This window comes from Hyperolius riggenbachi, chromosome 1 (assembly GCF_040937935.1).
Source record: "Hyperolius riggenbachi isolate aHypRig1 chromosome 1, aHypRig1.pri, whole genome shotgun sequence".
NCBI classification, from domain to species: Eukaryota; Metazoa; Chordata; class Amphibia; order Anura; family Hyperoliidae; genus Hyperolius; species Hyperolius riggenbachi.
This window is the reverse complement of record NC_090646.1, coordinates 581,983,946-582,001,703: the sequence shown is the minus strand read 5'-3', so window position 1 is coordinate 582,001,703 and position 17,758 is coordinate 581,983,946. Positions and strand designations below refer to the sequence as shown.

The 17,758-nt window shown below is 42.3% G+C and overlaps 1 protein-coding gene across 1 annotated transcript in view; it reads right to left on the bottom strand.

Moving 5' to 3' along the window:
- Positions 1–17,758, bottom strand: part of MAP1B (microtubule associated protein 1B) — a 133,741-nt gene that overhangs the window by 17,643 nt on the left and 98,340 nt on the right. The window contains exons 4-5 of the mRNA XM_068248227.1: positions 11,955–12,095; positions 224–6,053 (exon numbers count right to left, since the gene is read on the bottom strand). Coding sequence (XP_068104328.1) covers positions 224–6,053; positions 11,955–12,095 — 5,971 coding nt within the window. The remainder of the gene's footprint in view (positions 1–223; positions 6,054–11,954; positions 12,096–17,758) is intronic.

Below are 17,758 nucleotides of genomic sequence, written 5' to 3'. Positions count from 1 at the left end.
CTGGCTCCCCATAACTCCTTCCACAAATAATTACTCTTACCACAATACAACTGTGCTCAAGATCTTGTACAAAATACAAGTGTTTGTGGAGTTCTTGTACAAGAATCATAGACCAACATATGTAAGAAAAGTTGCTTGTGATAATTTCCTCTCATGACACCAAACATTTTGGAGATAAGTACGGTAGGAACTCTAAGTTAAATGTATATTTTTTTATTCTCACCTGTAGTTCCAGTTTTAGATGATTTTGTTGCACTTATATTAGATGCATTCTTGGTCTCTTTATCTTTTTCTTCTATCTTTGATGATTTGACATCTTGATTTGGGGAAACCTTTGGCCCTTTCTCTACAGAATCTTTCTTCCTAGGGGTAGATGTCTTAGTACTCTTCTCCGTGGTTTCTTTGAGAGGCCCAGGTTTTGGTGAAGCAGCTGCCAGCTTTGATTTGCCATCACCTTTCCTAGCTGGAGAAGATGATTTTGTCTTGCTTCCAACTTTCTTGGTTTTCCCTTTTTCTTTCATATCCTTTTTCATAGGCTTGCCTAAGCTCTGATCTAAAGGCAGAGTTTCTGGGTCCATCATTGAGACATCAGGGTGCCTTGGAGATGGGCTTGGATCCTGCATCGGTATAGGAGGAGGGTCCATGTGTTTATATGTTACTGTTTTATCTGTAGGGATGGTCTCAGATTCATCTTCAGAATCTATGTTTGCATCAGCTGTTATAGATGGACATTCTTCTGTCTCTGGTGGAACATCGGAATCTGTCTGTGATGGGGCTGATTCACTTACAGATGTTGGAGGTGTTTCATCACATTGGCGGGATTTCTGTTTTCCTCCTGATGGTGGTTGACCTCCTCCAAGCTGAGTTAAAGGCTTTTCTGGCTCTTGGGATTGTTCCTCACTTGCAAACCATTCTAAAGGATTTGGGTTGATGAAAGAAGGTGACAGTTCTGTTTTGGGGTGCTTATATTCACAGGCTGTCACAAGGCAGAGGTCAACCTCTTGCCGGCTTTCAGCAAAAGGTGACTTGTCAGAGACAGAAAATCGGTCATTTGATTCACTGGAATAGCCATAAGCACTATATACACTGTCTCTACTATCTAGCTCTGCTGCATAGGCAAAGGGGTTTGTATTATGGAGAACTGGAGGCTCCTTAACTGCTGAATGCATTTCTCTTGTCTGAAAACTTAATAGTTCATCAGCAGCTAAACATGGGCTTTCTGAACTATAACTACCTGCATGCACTTTTTGTGTTGGATCTGTTGCTTCGGGGGACTGCCTTAGTAAAGATGGGGTTGGTGTTAATGGAGAGGCATCGGTTTCAGGTGAGAGCTTGTCTTCCTTAAAATATTCTTGCTCAAGAATTGGTGGAGAATATAGGGGCATGTCATTATTGTCAATTAAATCTTTCAAAGAGTCTTCCTCTTTTAAAGGAGAAGAAGCTTGTGAATGTGCAGAGGATGAAGAGCGAGAACCTTCCACCTGACCTTCTGCTTGCTGTTGGCTTTTGTCTACTGCACAGAATTGATTGTCCATTGCAATCTTATTGTCGAAATAAGAGTCATGAGGATCAGAGGGGCTGTACTCAACTTCAGTTGGTCCATTTTCTGATATGTGAAGTATGCTGGAGGCCACTGCAGGGTGCTCGGGAGACTGTCTGCTAAAATCCATGGCAAATGATTGCTCTGGTGACTCTTGACTGAATTCCATTGTGGATTGCTCAGGTGATCGTTGTTCTTGCAATGATGCTGAGAATTTTCCTGTTCTAGGTGAGAAGTCTGGGGGTGATATTGACATAGGACGAGGACATTCCTCTCGGGAGGGTGACATTTCTGTTTCTTGAAATATGGTTGGAGTTTGAACAACTGAGACTGACAAGGAGTCATCTACTTCTGTAGAATGAGGTGATCCTACTTCAGCATGAAGGGAAGGTGATGCATCATCAGTGGTTGGTTCCGGGAATGAGCTGGTGGCAACAGAAGCTGTAGAAACGGATGCAACACCTTCAATGTGGGAATATGTGTCCACAACTTCATCCACTGGTGTAGCAGACTTATCTGATGCAGTGCCTTCAGAGATTGACATTTTAGTGTCCTCTTTAAATGAAATAAATGGATTGGTATTTACCTGAGTGGGGGAAAATTCCCCTGCAGTTTTACCCCCATCAGGTACATTAGAGGTAGACTGCTTCATACCATAACTACTTGACTCCACGCCAAAGTCTTTGACTGATAAGAGCTCACTTTTTTCAGCATCAGGTAATGTCTCAGATACTGGATCAATCTGAGAAGGAGAATACTCATCAACAGGGCTACCATGTCCAGAAGATGATTTAACATCAGCAGTTAAAAATCTGTCATAAGAGGGCTCTGATCCTATCAATGGTGGGCTACGCAATGGAGATAAGACTTTCTCCATCGGGGATTCTGAATCTGGTACTGGCTCATCCATTGGACTTATTTTTGGACTATCACTCTTTTCTTTGGTATCAGTAAATTCAAAGATAACAGGAACAGAGACTTTTTCTTGAGTCTCTGTTGGTAAGGCTGAAGCTTTTTCTTCAGTTGGTGATTGATAGTAAGGTGTATGTCCAGCACTTCCAGCTACAGACTGTGAGGGAGAAGCCACAGTTTTATCTTCTGGGCTAGGACACTGTTCAGGTATCTCTTGCTCGTGATCAGGTAATGGTGACAGGACACCAAGTTCTGATGCTTTTATTTCATTCGGTGTTAGATCAAAGTTAACACTTCTCTCACTCACAGGTGTTTTAGATATAGGTGAAGGAGGAGCAGGACTTCTGCTTGGGCTTAGTTTTTCTTCCAGCTCATAATCGTCCTGAATTTGGAGATTAGTAGAACCTTTCACATCAATGGTTCCATGAGTATAAGCTTCCCTCAGTTCTGACTTGGAAAATTTGTCTTCTTCTAAGGATGATGGTGGTGACAATGTAGAGGCTGATGCATTGTATTCTTTGCCATCAGTAGCATCTGTTTTTGATACATCAGATAACCCATTCAGTCCTTCAGGCAAAGGAGACACTCGAGTTCTGTCATACTCCTGGGAATACAAACTGGCTTCATATTTAGTTATGTTAACATATTCCTGAGAGGGTGATTCACTTTCCTCATTGTTTGTCTCATCACTCATTATATCTCTGGGTGTTGACATGTCATCCATTGGTGTTGGTTCACTAGATATTTCAATGGTAGAATGAGTAAAGCCAGAGGTGGCAGTAAACTCCTCTGGTTGATCTCGGTTTTCCTCATCAGATGCAGTTGCTTCACTCTCAGAGCCACCAGGTAAAGTTTCATCATGAATGGATGGGCCAGGCTCTACTGCTGGTGACTGGGGCTCAGACGTCTTAGATAGTGTAGAAGACTGAATGTACTTGTCTTCTGCTTCCACCTTTTCTGTTTCTTCATCATCCTTTGCATCATCAGTTTTGTCTTCTCCCTCTTCCTCTGTCTCTTCGGCGTCAATCTTTTCAGCACTTTCATCAATGTCTTCTTCGGCATGTTCCTCTGCTGCTTCAGAATCAGCAATGTCTTCATGACTGTCATGTTTTCCTTCTACATGCTGAAATACATCTGTATCAGCTTCTTCCTCAGTTTCATCGGTTTCACCAAAGTCACCAGCATGATGTTCATCCACTGATGGTCTTTCCTCGATATAGTCTACTTGTTCTTCCACTTCTTCTGTCTCTGCTTTTTCTTCATAATCACCAGCTTCTGATGATTCCTCAAAACCAGTTCCTTCATCTTCAAATCTGTCATTTTCATCTGATCTGTGTTTGTCAATTACTTCCAGTTCTTCTGGAGTCTGCTCACACTCAGCTTCTGTAGTCGTTATTCCCTCATCTGGTGAATCTGCTGGTTCTTCGCTGCTAGTGTTGTCTTTCTTTATAATATAAGAGTCAGTCTGTACTATCACAGGTTCATCTATAGGAGACAGAGCCTCAAGGTGTGACTTCAGGTCTTCATTTAATACACCCTGTTCAATTTGGAGCTCTTCAAAGTCTTTTGTTAAATCTTCTGGAGATGACATGAGGGATCTTTCTGCCACTAGATCATCTACTTTTCCAGCTGCTGTAGTTGAAGCAGCAACAGAAGCTGCTGCCACAACAGCAGCCGCAGCAGCAGCAGTAGCTGCACCTGCTGCCGCTAAGGGCTTCTTATCAGCCACTTTTTTAGGACCTTTTGCTTTTTCCTTTGGTTTTCCTGCTGCTGGTAATTCTTTATTGGCAGATTCATCTTTCTTCTGTACCTTTGCTTTACTAGCAGGCTTTTTAGAGTCTGATGGAGCTGCTGGTACTTTTTTCGTCTCTTTAGCAGGCTTCTTCGCCTCTTTCTTTGCATCTTTCTCTTCCTTCTTTTCTTTCTCTTCTTTCTTTGACTCTTTTTTCACATCTTTCTGAGGTGTTTCTTTTTTCACTTCTTTCTTTACTTCTCTTTTCTCTTCCTTTTTTACCTCTTTTTTAGCTTCCTTTTTGGGTTTTTCTTCTTTGAGCTCTTTTTTAGGTTTCTCTTCCTTTAACTCCTTCTTGGGTTTGTCTTCTTTAACCTCCTTTTTAAGTTTATCTTCCTTTTTAATTGCTTTTTCTTCTTTTTTTGGGGTGTCCTTTTTTACTTTTTCCTCTTTTACTTCTTCATGTTTTGCCTTTGCTTCCCTCTTCACTGTCTTTTCTTTAGCAGCTTTAGGTTTAACATCTGCTTTCTGTTTCTCAGCCACCTCTGGCTTAATTACTGTCTCTTCTTTGTTCGCTGTATTTTTCTCTAGTGAAGGTTTTGCTTCAGTTGTTTGAATTTTTTTCACTGGAGTTTTTTCCACTTTCTCAAGTTGTTCAGGTTTGCTACTTTTGACTACTTCTGCGGACTCCTCCTTAGATTCTTTTTTACTTGGCTTGCTGGATGCTGCCTTTGAGGACATTTTTAAGCTCTCTTTGCTTTCTGCTCTCTGCTTCATCTTTGCCTGTTTCACTGCAGGGCTTGGAGCATTTTCACTTAGATCCTTCTGTGTTATCACTGGCTGTTTCAGAAAGTCCAGATGTTTGAGCTTTTCTAGCCCTTCAAGTATTTGGTATTGGTTTGTGTTTCCTGGAAACAAAACCCTCACTATTTTTTCTGAAGGGTTAGATGGATGCCATACAATAAGAGAAGAAATGGAAGCTAAGTAATTAACCGGGATATCAACTTCTTGACCATTTGGTAACACAAGACCAGTCTTGTCTTTATTGCTGCTTGACCACTGCTGCAAAAAGTACTGAGTTTCTTTATTACCTTTTACTGGGCTTAAGACGTACATCTCCAGTTTTCCAACACCCATTTTTTGGAATAAAATAATAGGTTCGACTGTGTTTCCTGAATTTCTGAACAAAGGTTCTGGTCTCATAGATAGTTTATTTAGGTATTGCAGAGTGAAACAAGCTTCTTCTATGCTTTTGTTGACTTTAATGTTGGGATCTAGGTTTTTCAGATTGTCTGGAACATTAAGAAACACAACACCGAGGTCCGGAGAGATGAGGTTCTTCATCCAGTCGCTGTTTGTTGTTGATCCTTGTGACTGTTCCTCTTCCATCTCAGCTATTTTTCTTTGAAGCATGCTGTTTATGCCTGGTAAGTTGTCATTTCCAATATGTGAAAGGAGTATAGAATCCACCCTGTCTAAATGTCTGATCAGTTTCCAAAAACAGGATTTCCTTTCAGATCCACCGTTCACAAGCATATTAAATCCATTCACTGCAAACAAAGCAGAATCTCCCCGTCCTCCAGGAAATATATAGCAACAAGGCTTTGAGAGCTTCAAGAAGCCACCAGATGTGGGTGGTTCTAGGATATCAAAAGGTGATGGTATTTCCACCGACTCGGACAGATATTCTGTGAATTCAGAGAGTCCTTCCATTTCAGGCAAAACCGAGGAGGAATTGAGTTGGATGTTGATAAAGTCTTGAAGGTTGTGTTGATCCAAACTGGAATCTTTCCAGTGTCCTTTTTCAGGGCAGAAGAGTGTAAGGCTTGCCTTGTTTGCTGGGTGTGTATTGCTCAGTAGCTCACCAATCTAGAAATGGAAGAAAACATATTGCAAATGTTAACTAAGGTTAAAGGTCACCTCTGGCAGTTAGACATCATAAATCAGTACACCTGTATGTTTACAATAACTGGTAACTGTTCCTAAGGCTGAGTACACACCATCCGACGTATTTAGCAATGTCCCCTCACAACGAGCATGCAGCGATTCCTCTTCTTGCTCACGACATCACACAACAATACACAACGTGCCCGAACAGGAAGTCAAGCAATCGTGGTACACTTGAGATAATAAGCTTCAGAAGACAGAGCTTTCTGAAAATTTTAAAGTCGTGGAGCTCAATGGCTCTTTTGCATAGATAACTAGAATTTCTTAACTCTTCCTGTACTGGAAACAATATTAGACTTATGTCCCTGCTCCTAATGTTTTATTTCTTAGCTGTACTACACATACAAATCATTATATCATAAAAAATGTTTCGCTTCAGTGTCTCTTTAAGGAAAAATGGCAAAGTAAACGCTGGAGTACATGATTTTTGAGATTATTGATGCAAGACAGCGAGAACTTCTCAGTAAGTGGGGACATTCACCAGTCAGCACATAAATATTGGATCTGCCACTTTTGACTCGTTTTAAAGGTGCAATTTCTAGGGCTGTCACCCCTGATTTTCCCTTCTTTGTTCGTGAGCTCCTGACCCAGAACAAGTGGTTTCAGTAGATCATATTATCCAGACACTTCAATGGCAGAGCTCTTGATCTAAGTCAGTCACTTACTAAGTCTTGAAAGAAAATTAAAGCGGTATAAAACCCTGACATAATATTCAATAAAAACATGTTTTCCTACTTTTTATATGCCATACGGTTAGCATATTTGCTTTTGTGCATAAGTATTATTATTCATTTAGAGATTATAAAGTACACTTATTTTACTCTGAGAGCTGACTTTGCATTTCTATTTATAACTGCTTTATTCATCCTCTAACTTAATCAGAAAGCATCAGAAAGCATTTATGCTTGTCTGATTTTGTTCAGGGGACCCAGCAGTGTGAGAGAAGGCTTTGTTTACATTTCTCACTTGATACAATTAAACACAAGATAACATTATGTAAGGTTCGGAAGCGGCCAGCTCTGCTGGCAGGGAAGCTTCTAAAGCCTGTGTTAACCCTTTGATTGCAGTTCTAGTAAAAAAAAATGCTGGTTGTATATAATATGCTGTAAATAATCTATTAGTGCAAAGTAGAAATTATGGGTTTCATTCCGCTTTAAGACTTTATTTTCTAAAAAAAAAAAAAAAAAACAGCCCCAGAACTTCTACCTCTGCAAACAATCAGCAGCGCTCACATTTCTATGCAGACTGGAATCTTTGTAATGACCAATACATGGTACCTGCACAGGACACCAATAGGATTGCTTAGTTGATATTGCTGTGCATGTAACAATCATTTCACAGACTGCATTTCTTTTACAGCAAAACAAAGAAATTCCTTTAAGAGAAACTGTAGTAAAATAACAGAATGAAATAAAATTCCTTTTTTTTAAAATACAATAATTTATCAAATCATTTAGTCAGTGTTTGCCCATTGTAAAATCTTTCCTCTCCCTGATTTACTTTCTGAAATTGATCACAGGTGGCTGCATCTTCAGTCTTGTCAGGTCCGAAGCAAGTAAAAATATCATCTGGTCACCTACAACACTCTGGGAGGAGAATCCCGCATAGCTAAACAGCCTAGGCTAAGCATTACCGCGGGGGTGGGGCTACATACCAATACGAAGCAATACATAGATATAGGAAGTGGTTCTGATGCTGAAACCAGGAAAATTACAGTAAAAGTGGGTATCCTGTATAATCTACTGCACTCTACTATATATCACTATATTAACCAAAAACGTATACAGCGCTCAGATGTCCACAGTAATTTAAAATCAATATGATTTATAAATATAATGACACAACGTTATCTATGCAGATGTCTCACACCAATATTATTATTATTATTTAGTATTTATATAGCGCCGACATATTACGCAGCGCTGTACAATGTATATATATATCTTGTCACTAACTGTCCCTCAAAGGAGCTCACAATCTAATCCCTACCATTGCCATATGTCTATATTATGTAGTGTAAGTATTGTAGTCTAGGGCCAATTTTAGGGGGAGCCAATTAACTTATCTGTATGTTTTTGGAATGTGGGAGGAAACCGGAGTGCCCGGAGGAAACCCACGCAGACACGGAGAGAACATATAACTCTTTGCAGATAGTGCCCTGGCTGGGATTCGAACCAGGGACCCAGCGCTGCAAGGCGAGAGAGCTAACCACTACGCCACCGTGCTGCCCATTCTATTGAGAGTCAATACAGTTCTATGGGTGCGCTTCTGTAAAAAGGCTTGAGTAGGTCCTTCACTAAAAATAATGTCTCTATACCAGAACAGCGCTCCAACCATTAACACTCTCTGTGGGAATTTTCACCACCACCAGAAACACCCTGAAGGGTCCACACTCACCAACACCGGTGGGCCAGATATTACAGTGGCCTTGTATTGCCTCTGGGGTACTTTTCAGGCTCCCCACACCCTGTGGCTGTTACACTCCGTTGACTCTCCTGATCACACCTTGGGTCACATGTATACCTCAATGCAAACAAAGGCTATTTTATTAAAACGTTCCACTCACATAGGGGAGTCATCCCCTGAATGCGTCATTTCATGATGAAATCAATAGGGAGGAGCCACATGCGGAAGTGATACATGCTGGAGCGGTGGGGTAGCAGAGTGAGCAGGACCCCAACGAACATCATACGGCGGCCAGCCCAGGAGGCCGCACGGGATGGAGCCCGTTCCTATACTGCACAGGCTTACCATCGGCTTATGTCATGTGAGTGGAACTTTTTAATAAAATTAATATTTTTATATGGTATCTGCGCAATGATAGCCTTTGTTTGCATTGAGGTATACATGTGACCCAAGGTGTGATCAGGAGAGTCAACGGAGTGTAACAGCCACAGGGTGTGGGGAGCCTGAAAAGTACCCCAGAGGCGATACAAGGCCACTGTAATAACTGGCCCACCGGTGTCGGTGAGTGTGGACCCTTCAGGTTGTTTCTGGTGGTGGTGAAAATTCCCACACAATAGTTGGAGTGCTGTTCTGGTGTAGAGACATTATATATCACTATAGTGCCTCTTTAAATCTCCAGCTGGAGGATAAGTCTCCAAGATTAGTAGAATCAGCAGTGATGCATCATAGGAGATCTTGCTTGTTCCCATAAATCTGAATCACTGCCAAGACCTTCTGCTATAGGAAAGTAAAATTATATTTAGCCTAGTTGTTCTTTTTTGTTTGTTTTGGTTTTTATAAGTGAAAGGGCTTTTAGGTTTCCTTTGGCCCCTTACAAAACACCAGGGGATTCTCTATAACATGCACGGACAGCCCATGTCACTCTACAGGAAATTAACAATTTGTAAAATAGCACTATTAAAGCATACAGGCAGACATGCTTGACCAACCCAGCAATTTGTGATGTCAGTATATCTTTGACTTAACCACTATACGACCTTCTCACGAATGTAATCTTTTCTTTAGGACTCTCTCCCACAGCTCCCCCAGTTGGCCCAGTCCTAAGGGCGTGTTTTGCAGAAAATCGCACTTGCCAATGCGCACACATTTCCGTTTGAATGACTGAGCTCCACTCCGTCATCAGTCTCCCAGCGGTGATTGCCGCTAGGAGACTGTTAGACGCCGTCCATTTACACTGTACAGTACTGCGATCTATGGCAGCACTGTACTGGGGACAGCCGTGTCACTCGGCTGTCCCCCTGGGAGGCACAGAAGGGATCTGCTCTCACAGGCTGATGCTTATGACAGCCGATCACTGTCATTGGCTGGCCGGGGAGGGAAAAAAAAGAATACAAAAAAAAATAAACAAATAAATAAACATTGGGTGAGTGATCAGAGCCCAGAAAAGGGGGAGGGATTCATTTGTGTGCTGTGTGGTATGGCTCTGCAGTGAGCTTTTAAAACTGCAGAGCCCAAAATTGTAAAAAATAGCCTGGTCACTAGGGGGTTGTAAGCCTATCGTCCTTAAGTGGTTAAAGAGGCCCTGTAGTGACATATAGTAGAATGTAGTAAATTATTCAGGATACCCACTTTTATGGTAATTTTCCAGAAGCACTTCCTATGTCTATATATTGCTTATATTGGTATATAGACCCTCCCTCCCAGTGATGCTTCACTCAGGCTGTTTAGATCTGTAGAATTCTCCTCCTAAAGCATTCTGGGGGACCAAGCATTATTTTCGCTGGTTTTGGGACTCTCAGTAAACAGGCATTCTGCAGAGCTGCATCTGACAGGATGAAAGATGTTGCCACCTGTGATAAACTTCAGAATGTAAATCAGGTTGAGGAAAGATTTTACAATGAGCAAACACTGTAATAATAACACTATAATTTATACATGAATATTGAAAAAGCAAAAAAATTACAAACAGTGCTTTTACAAATTGTTCCACTCAACAGGCCATTCACATTGTCTGCTTTGTTATATTTACAATCTAAAAAGTGACGGCTTGCTGCTTTTTCTGCATGGCGTGAGTGATTTGCACTCAATGGATTCCTATCAATCAGGGCTGTGGAGTCGGTATCCAATTATTGGGTACCTGGAATTTAAGGTTTCAGAAACTGAGGAGTCGGATGATTTTTGTACCAACTCCACAGCCCTGATAAGTATTAGACTGAGGAGTCGGTGTCGAGGAGTCGGAGTCAGAGCAATTTTGGGTACCTGGAGTTGGTGGTTTCAATAAACTTAGGAGTCAGATGGTTTTTGAACCCAATCCATATCCTTTGTAAAAATTAGACTAAGTAGTCGGAGTCAGAGCAATTTTGGGTACCTGGAGTCAGAGTTAGAGTCAGTGCTTTCATAAACCGAGGAGTCAGATGATTTTTGTACCAACTCCACAGCCCTGGTAAGTATTAGACTAAAGAGTCGGAGTCGAGGAGTCGGAGTCTGAGCAATTTTGAGTACTTGGAGTCGGTGGTTTCAATAAACTGAGGAGTTGGAGTCGGATGATTTTTGAACCAAATCCATAACCTTTGTAAAAATTAGACTAAGGAGTTGGAGTCGGAGCAATTTTGCGTACCTGGAGTCGGAGTTGGAGTCAGTGCTTTCATAAACTGGGGAGTCAGATGATTTTTATACCAACTCCACAGCCCTGCTATCCACAGGCTGTCCGTTATTGTAATATGAACATAAAACCGTGGGCAATGTGAACTGACCACTAAATGTCCATAAAGTGTGTTTCTCTGTTAAAGAAAAATGTACAGCAAGACGGCAGGTGTGACCCCCACCTAACATCTGACTAGAAATGTCAGGCTGATTAATGGAAACCTAAACGACAGTGCCAGGAAACAAGTGATTGTGATGACTTTCTGCACTGCATGTGTGTGTTACCAAATAACCAGCCGGACAAAATGAGCATCAATCTGAGTGAAGTGCATTCGTTTGAAAACCATGATCATTACACAAATGGTCACCATGAGTCCAGCTTCATTTATCCAATTCTGCTTGCACTATAAGTTAGTGGGATGCAGGGGCATGACTGTAAATCACTATGCTCCTTCCCCCCCCGCCCCACAATGTTCACACCCTTTTCCCTGCTAACCCCTTGTGACTCTCACAGCCTGGGGCCCATCTTACAAGGGTCATACAACAAGTGTGGCCATCATGATGTTTACATCCACAACAACTGTAACCACAAAACACCTGATCTGAAGGATGGACCCGTTTAGAGGGAGTGAAGTAGTATTTGGGGCCCCCTTACAGCTCTGGGCCCCCTTGCGGTCTCAGGCGCCGCTCCTCTGTAGTCACGTTTCTGAAAGGATGATTACATGACCCATACCGCACGCATGAAGCAAACAGTCAGGCCATATGCTACCATACCTCTTGATCTGTGAAGATCTCAATGAAGTTTTGGAATGAGAAGGATCCAGACTGAAGAATTAATTCTCCCGTGTTCTCAAAGCATTGTCCGGTGAGCACTAAAAGTTTGTGTCTTGCGGAATCTGTGATCATCAAGCGCACCTGCGAGGAAAAGGCCAAACGTTAACACAAAAGCCAGGAGCCAACATTCTTTCTGTAATACTGCAGTGACTTTCATTGGTGTTTACTACACATAGTAACAGATGGTCATCTATACACCAGCACTTTATGTATGAGGAGCACAATGGGTATAACAATCGAGAAGAGCTTAGACATCAAATCTGCAAAAAACTAGACAGGGATATATCAAGAGATTCTTCAAAGCTGTAATGCTGACCACGAAGGGTTAATCTCTCTCAGCAGACCATGCTTGTATGTTGTCTCCTCCCATGGAACCCTACTGTCCTCTAGTCTGATCACTTACTCACATTCTCTCCCATCCAGGACTTCTCACGAATGTAATCTTTTCTTTAGAACTCTCTCCCACAGCTTGTGCCTCACGCTCCAAGCCTAGAAACACGGCCTTAACATGTCCCTCTTCAGACAATAATACATGTTTACATTATATCGTGCAAGTTGTGCGTTAACTGCATCGTGCTCGCATAGTAGCAAGGGAGTTATGCAATGTGCATAGGGTTGGCCATATATTAACAGATGGCCTTCCGAGGTGACCAATCAAACTGAAATTTGATTAGAGAGGAATCTATTCCTGCCACACACTGCACTTACATTTTTAACAGATTTCAGCTTAAAATCCATAAAAAATATATGGAACTGACGCTACTGCTACAGATAGTATTGTCGCCCCAGGGCCCCACAGCCGGCTTCACGGGCCCCCCAGGTTTCCTCCAATTCATAGCACTGGCCAGGTGAGTATGCTCTGCTGCCACAAGTACTCCGCAGGGGCCCCGGGGGAGGGGAGGGGGCGTCAGATGGCTCCTGGGGCCCTGGTCAAATGCCCTGTTTTGCTCCAGTGGAAGGCTGTCAATGTATCGCTGCATCCCAGCTACCTTTCGAATGAGAACTTCTGACCAGTACTATTGATAATTTCCATCGATTTCACCCTCAAATCAGGCAAAATTACAATTGGATGGCAAAGTTAGGGCATCACTCTCTGGCAGATCTGGCCAATGTGATCGAATCTGCTGGGGAAAATCAATCAGTCTATGGCTGCCTTAAGGGAAACTTCTACAGATAATTAGGATTGTCCATTAAACTATATTGGAAAAACTATCATTATTTTATAGTGCCATGTGCTTGTACATAGTTACCATTAGCCTGAAACATTAGATAAGATATCTTGGGCTTGATTCACTAAAGGGTGCTAAATGTTAGCTCGCCAGTGAAAAGCCCCTTAGCAAGTGCAATGTGCCTTTGCACGCGCTAATATGCGCGCAAAAGTTTGTGCACCGTCCGCGTGCAAAACATTCTGATAAGTGCGACATTTCGCGAGCACCGGTGCAACGTTTCAGGAGCACCAAATAGCGCGCGATCAGTAACAGCTTTGCCCGTGCAAACTACTTAGCACCCTAGTTTGCATGTGCAAAGCTTTTAGGTGTGCTAACTATGTTAGCACCCTTTAGTGAATCAAGCCCCTAATGTTTCAGGCTGATGGTTTGAACGAAACTGGCCACACAAGCAAAGTCAAAGACATTTCAGAAAAACAAAAAACACTTGTTGGCAGGCTGCATATGAGCTTAAATCTCATCACAAGTACAGGTCTCGAGATGGCGGGAGGGTATATTGGATATCTGTTGGAGATGTGGGAAAGAACCGGGGGTTGTGTCGGTATTCCCCATTTATGGAGGCTCGCATTTGAGTGGTATGAAGAAATTAATTCATGTCAAATAGCCTGTATCCCGGAAATTGCACTACTGTCCATGATTCCTGGGTCAATAAAGTCTGCATAGGGGTCAATTCTGGGGCATTTGCTGTCCTCTGTCAAATTTTTGATAGCCAAAAACTGGAGAGTCGATGCTAAACTGGGGGCAGCAGATCTAGCTGAGGCCATCAACAATACAATGAGGATGGAAGAACTTGTCCTATCGGCACAGAATCAGATGGCTAAATTCCATAGCCAATGGGCAACCTGGTTGGACTTTAGAGATCGGCTTGGGGATGAGACCTTTCTCGGTGACTAGCTGCAGCGGGGGGTGACCGAGATGTAACCCGGTGGGGTACTAAGCACCGAACTGAGAGGACCTCTGTGTTGAGTATTTCCCTTGCTTTCACTCCCTTCTTTTCTTTTCATTTATTTATTTATTTTCTTTCTTTTTTTTTGTGGGGGGATTATAATTATAATTCTACTTGCTATAAAAATAAGGGTCTGTGTAATTCTGCAGCATTATATCTACCGCTCTCCTGGAGATGGGAGGATATGTAGGCCTGTTGTAAAGGGGATTGTGGAGATAGTTCATTCGCTCCGTTTGTAATCTCCTCTGGTGGAGGTGGTTGGGGGGAGGGGTGGAGGAGAATGAACAGGGTGAGAGAGATTTGGGAAAGTTCTGTGGCAAGATGCTTGGATGTAAATCTTTCTTGTGTTGTTAATTAGAATGTTGGAGCGGTTGTTTTGTATTGTTGTAATTTTGCAGATTACTGTATGTATACTACGCTGACCTAATAAAAAGCATGATTGTAAAAAATAAATAAATAAATAAATAATAAAAAAAAAAAAATCTCATCACAAGGAAATTAAGCAAAAGTGATACGTAGCTGTTTTATGTACGTGGATTTAAAATGTACATTTTTCCAAGAGTAAAATCCATTAGATTAACTCAATAATATGCAAATTGCCTTTTCTATGTTGTCCTATTATGCCCAATTTTAAATGAAATGCGAGATGAAAAAAAAAACTGATGAGATAAACAATTGTATCTATCCTCCTTCTAAAAATGACTTTTTTAGACATTCCACAGTGTTATTTTATTTTTAAATTTACTTTTTAAGTTTTTACTCTTTCATTGTCTCTGCTCAATGGCACTTGCATTGAAGTATGCCAGAGCTTAAATCTATGAACTATTGACCCTTTTTATCTTTTTCCTGCTCTCAGAAGCCATTTTCTGCTAGGAAAGTGGTTTATGGCTGCAATTCCTTATCAGGGAGGGTTAAGCTATAGTCTGACCCAGTCCCGACCTGGACAGAAACTGTTACTTGCATACCTGATTTTTAACTCTTTCAAGCAGAGAAAGAAAAAAATGAACACAGCATAGTCATTTGTGTGCTTGGCACTGTACATGCACATGTCTATCTCATCATGTCACATGTCACTTCGGTTGTCCTTTAACCACTTGCCGGCCGCACGCTTATACCGTGCGTCGGCAAAGTGGCAGCTGCAGGACCAGCGACGCAGTATTGCGTCGCCAGCTGCAGGCTGATTAATCAGGAAGCAGCCGCTCGTGCGAGCGGCTGCTTCCTGTCAATTCACGGCGGGGGGCTCCGTGAATAGCCTGCGGGCCGCCGATGGCGGCTCGCAGGCTAAATGTAAACACAAGCGGAAATAATCCGCTTTGTTTACATTGTACGGCGCTGCTGCACAGCAGCGCCGTAAGGCAGATCGGCGATCCCCGGCCAATCAGCGGCCGGGGATCGCCGCCATGTGACAGGAGACAGCCTGTCACTGGCTGCACAGGACGGATAGCGTCCTGTGCAGCCCGGATCTCCAGGGGGGGCCAGGTAGGAGAGGGAGGGGGAGGATTTCGCCGCGGAGGGGGGCTTTGAGGTGCCCCCCCCCGCAACACCCGGCAGGCAGGAGCGATCAGACCCCCCCAGCACATCATCCCCCTAGTGGGGAAAAAAGGGGGGCGATCTGGTCGCTCTGCCTGCACGCTGATCTGTGCTGGGGGCTGCAGAGCCCACCCAGCACAGATCAGCTGAAACAGCGCTGGTCCTTAAGGGGGGGTAAAGGGTGGGTCCTCAAGTGGTTAAAGGCTCATTAAAGGTTACATTTTAACTTGTGCCAATAGGGTTTTTTACCTTAATTGATAACAGCGTTGGTTCCAATTTCCTGGCCAATGGAACTAGTTTGTTTTTCGGTTGTGAAAGGAGGAAGCATCAGAGTAACATGAAACACGCTGTGAACTGCAAGTAAGTAAACTACCCCTGATTCAGTCCACTTGTTTGGTACTAAGTTACTGCTGAAGTGTGGTGTTTGGGAGTATTCGGGTGTTCTGAATTTGATATGTCTAATTCGAATACGAACACAACTGATGACAACCAGCTTTACTTATCATTCAAACCTGGCATGACAGACCTTAAACTAAAAAAAACAAAAACAGAAACAGCTTAGCTGAGCTTCAGGAGTGGACAAACGATAACTGGCTAAAACTAAATGCTGCACAACTGAGGTTCTTGTCATCGAAGGTCAGCGCTCAGTGACAATCAGCTCCAGACTCAATTAGCACCCCTAAGGATGGGGAGTTTAGACCTGAAGAGCTCTGACTTTGTGAGCAGCTTGGGCGTACTGATTGATGGGAAATTTAGGAGTCAAATCTCAGCTGTTGTGATATATTTTTTTCTCACCTTAGGAACATTGAAAAAATTATGGTAAGCACCTCATATAACCAGTGGATCTTCCAACTCTATTTCATGCCTTCTTACATCACAGCTGGACTATAGCAATGACCTCTATACCGGCCTTCCAAATTAAGACCTGCACCGCCTGCAATTAGTACAGGATGCCGCTGCAAGGCTCTTAACAAGCCAACCACGCCTTTGCCACGTAGCACCAATTCTTACCTTTCTCCACTGGTTACACATAAAATACTCTTCAAGATCGGTCTATTAACATTCAAATCTTTACACAATTTGGGCCCTGGATACCTGAAGGACTTGTTGCAACTGCATCACACCTACCACAATCTTAGATCAAAAGGATCTAATAACTTGGCCATCCCAACAGTCCACCTCAAAACCTTTGAAACCACAGCCTTCTGTCATGCGGCTCTTAAGCTGGCCACTAACTGTCCAATTTGTATCGAAAAATCGTTTGAGCGATCAGAAATTCTAATCGGAAGTGAAATATTGTAATGCATCGTTCACTACACCATTAACGAACCAATCTTTGCTTCCGATCTATCACAACCAACAAGAAAATCCAAATTTTGGTTCGACGAAAATTCATTCGGACGACATTTTTTTCACTCGTTCATAATCGATTGTGTCCACCAATGGAGATTATTTACAACCAATCCGATCAGAATTTCTGATCGCTCGAACGATTTTTCGCTAGAAATTGGATGGTTAGTGGCCACCCTTATACAAACTAAAAAGCCAGCTGTTTAGTCTGGCACTTACGGACACTTGACAATTTCCTCTGTAACACAGTCCACCCTGTAATTATCTATTGATGTGAGACATATCTAAGCACTTTTGAGTCCCCCCATGAAAAAAAAAAACACTTCACAAATGTTATTGTGTGCTAGTCAGATTGCAAGTTGTCAGGTACAGACTGAATTGAATTCTCTAGAAGATTTCAATCTACAGCAATGAAGTCTGTACAACCGGAAGTGGCTTATTAAAGTGGAATAAAACTCTGACGTAGCATTCAAAAAAAATGACTGACTGGGTAATAAAAAGTAGGAAAAAACACTTCCTACTTTTTATTACCCAGTTACCATAATTGCTTTTGTGCACAAGTAATATTGTCTGTTTACAAATTACAAGTTCCCAAAGTACAGTTTATCTGCTCTGAAAGCTGCCATTGCATTTTATTCATAGATTTGAATATATAAGTACATCAGCTATCTAGTGATAATTTCTCATAAGTC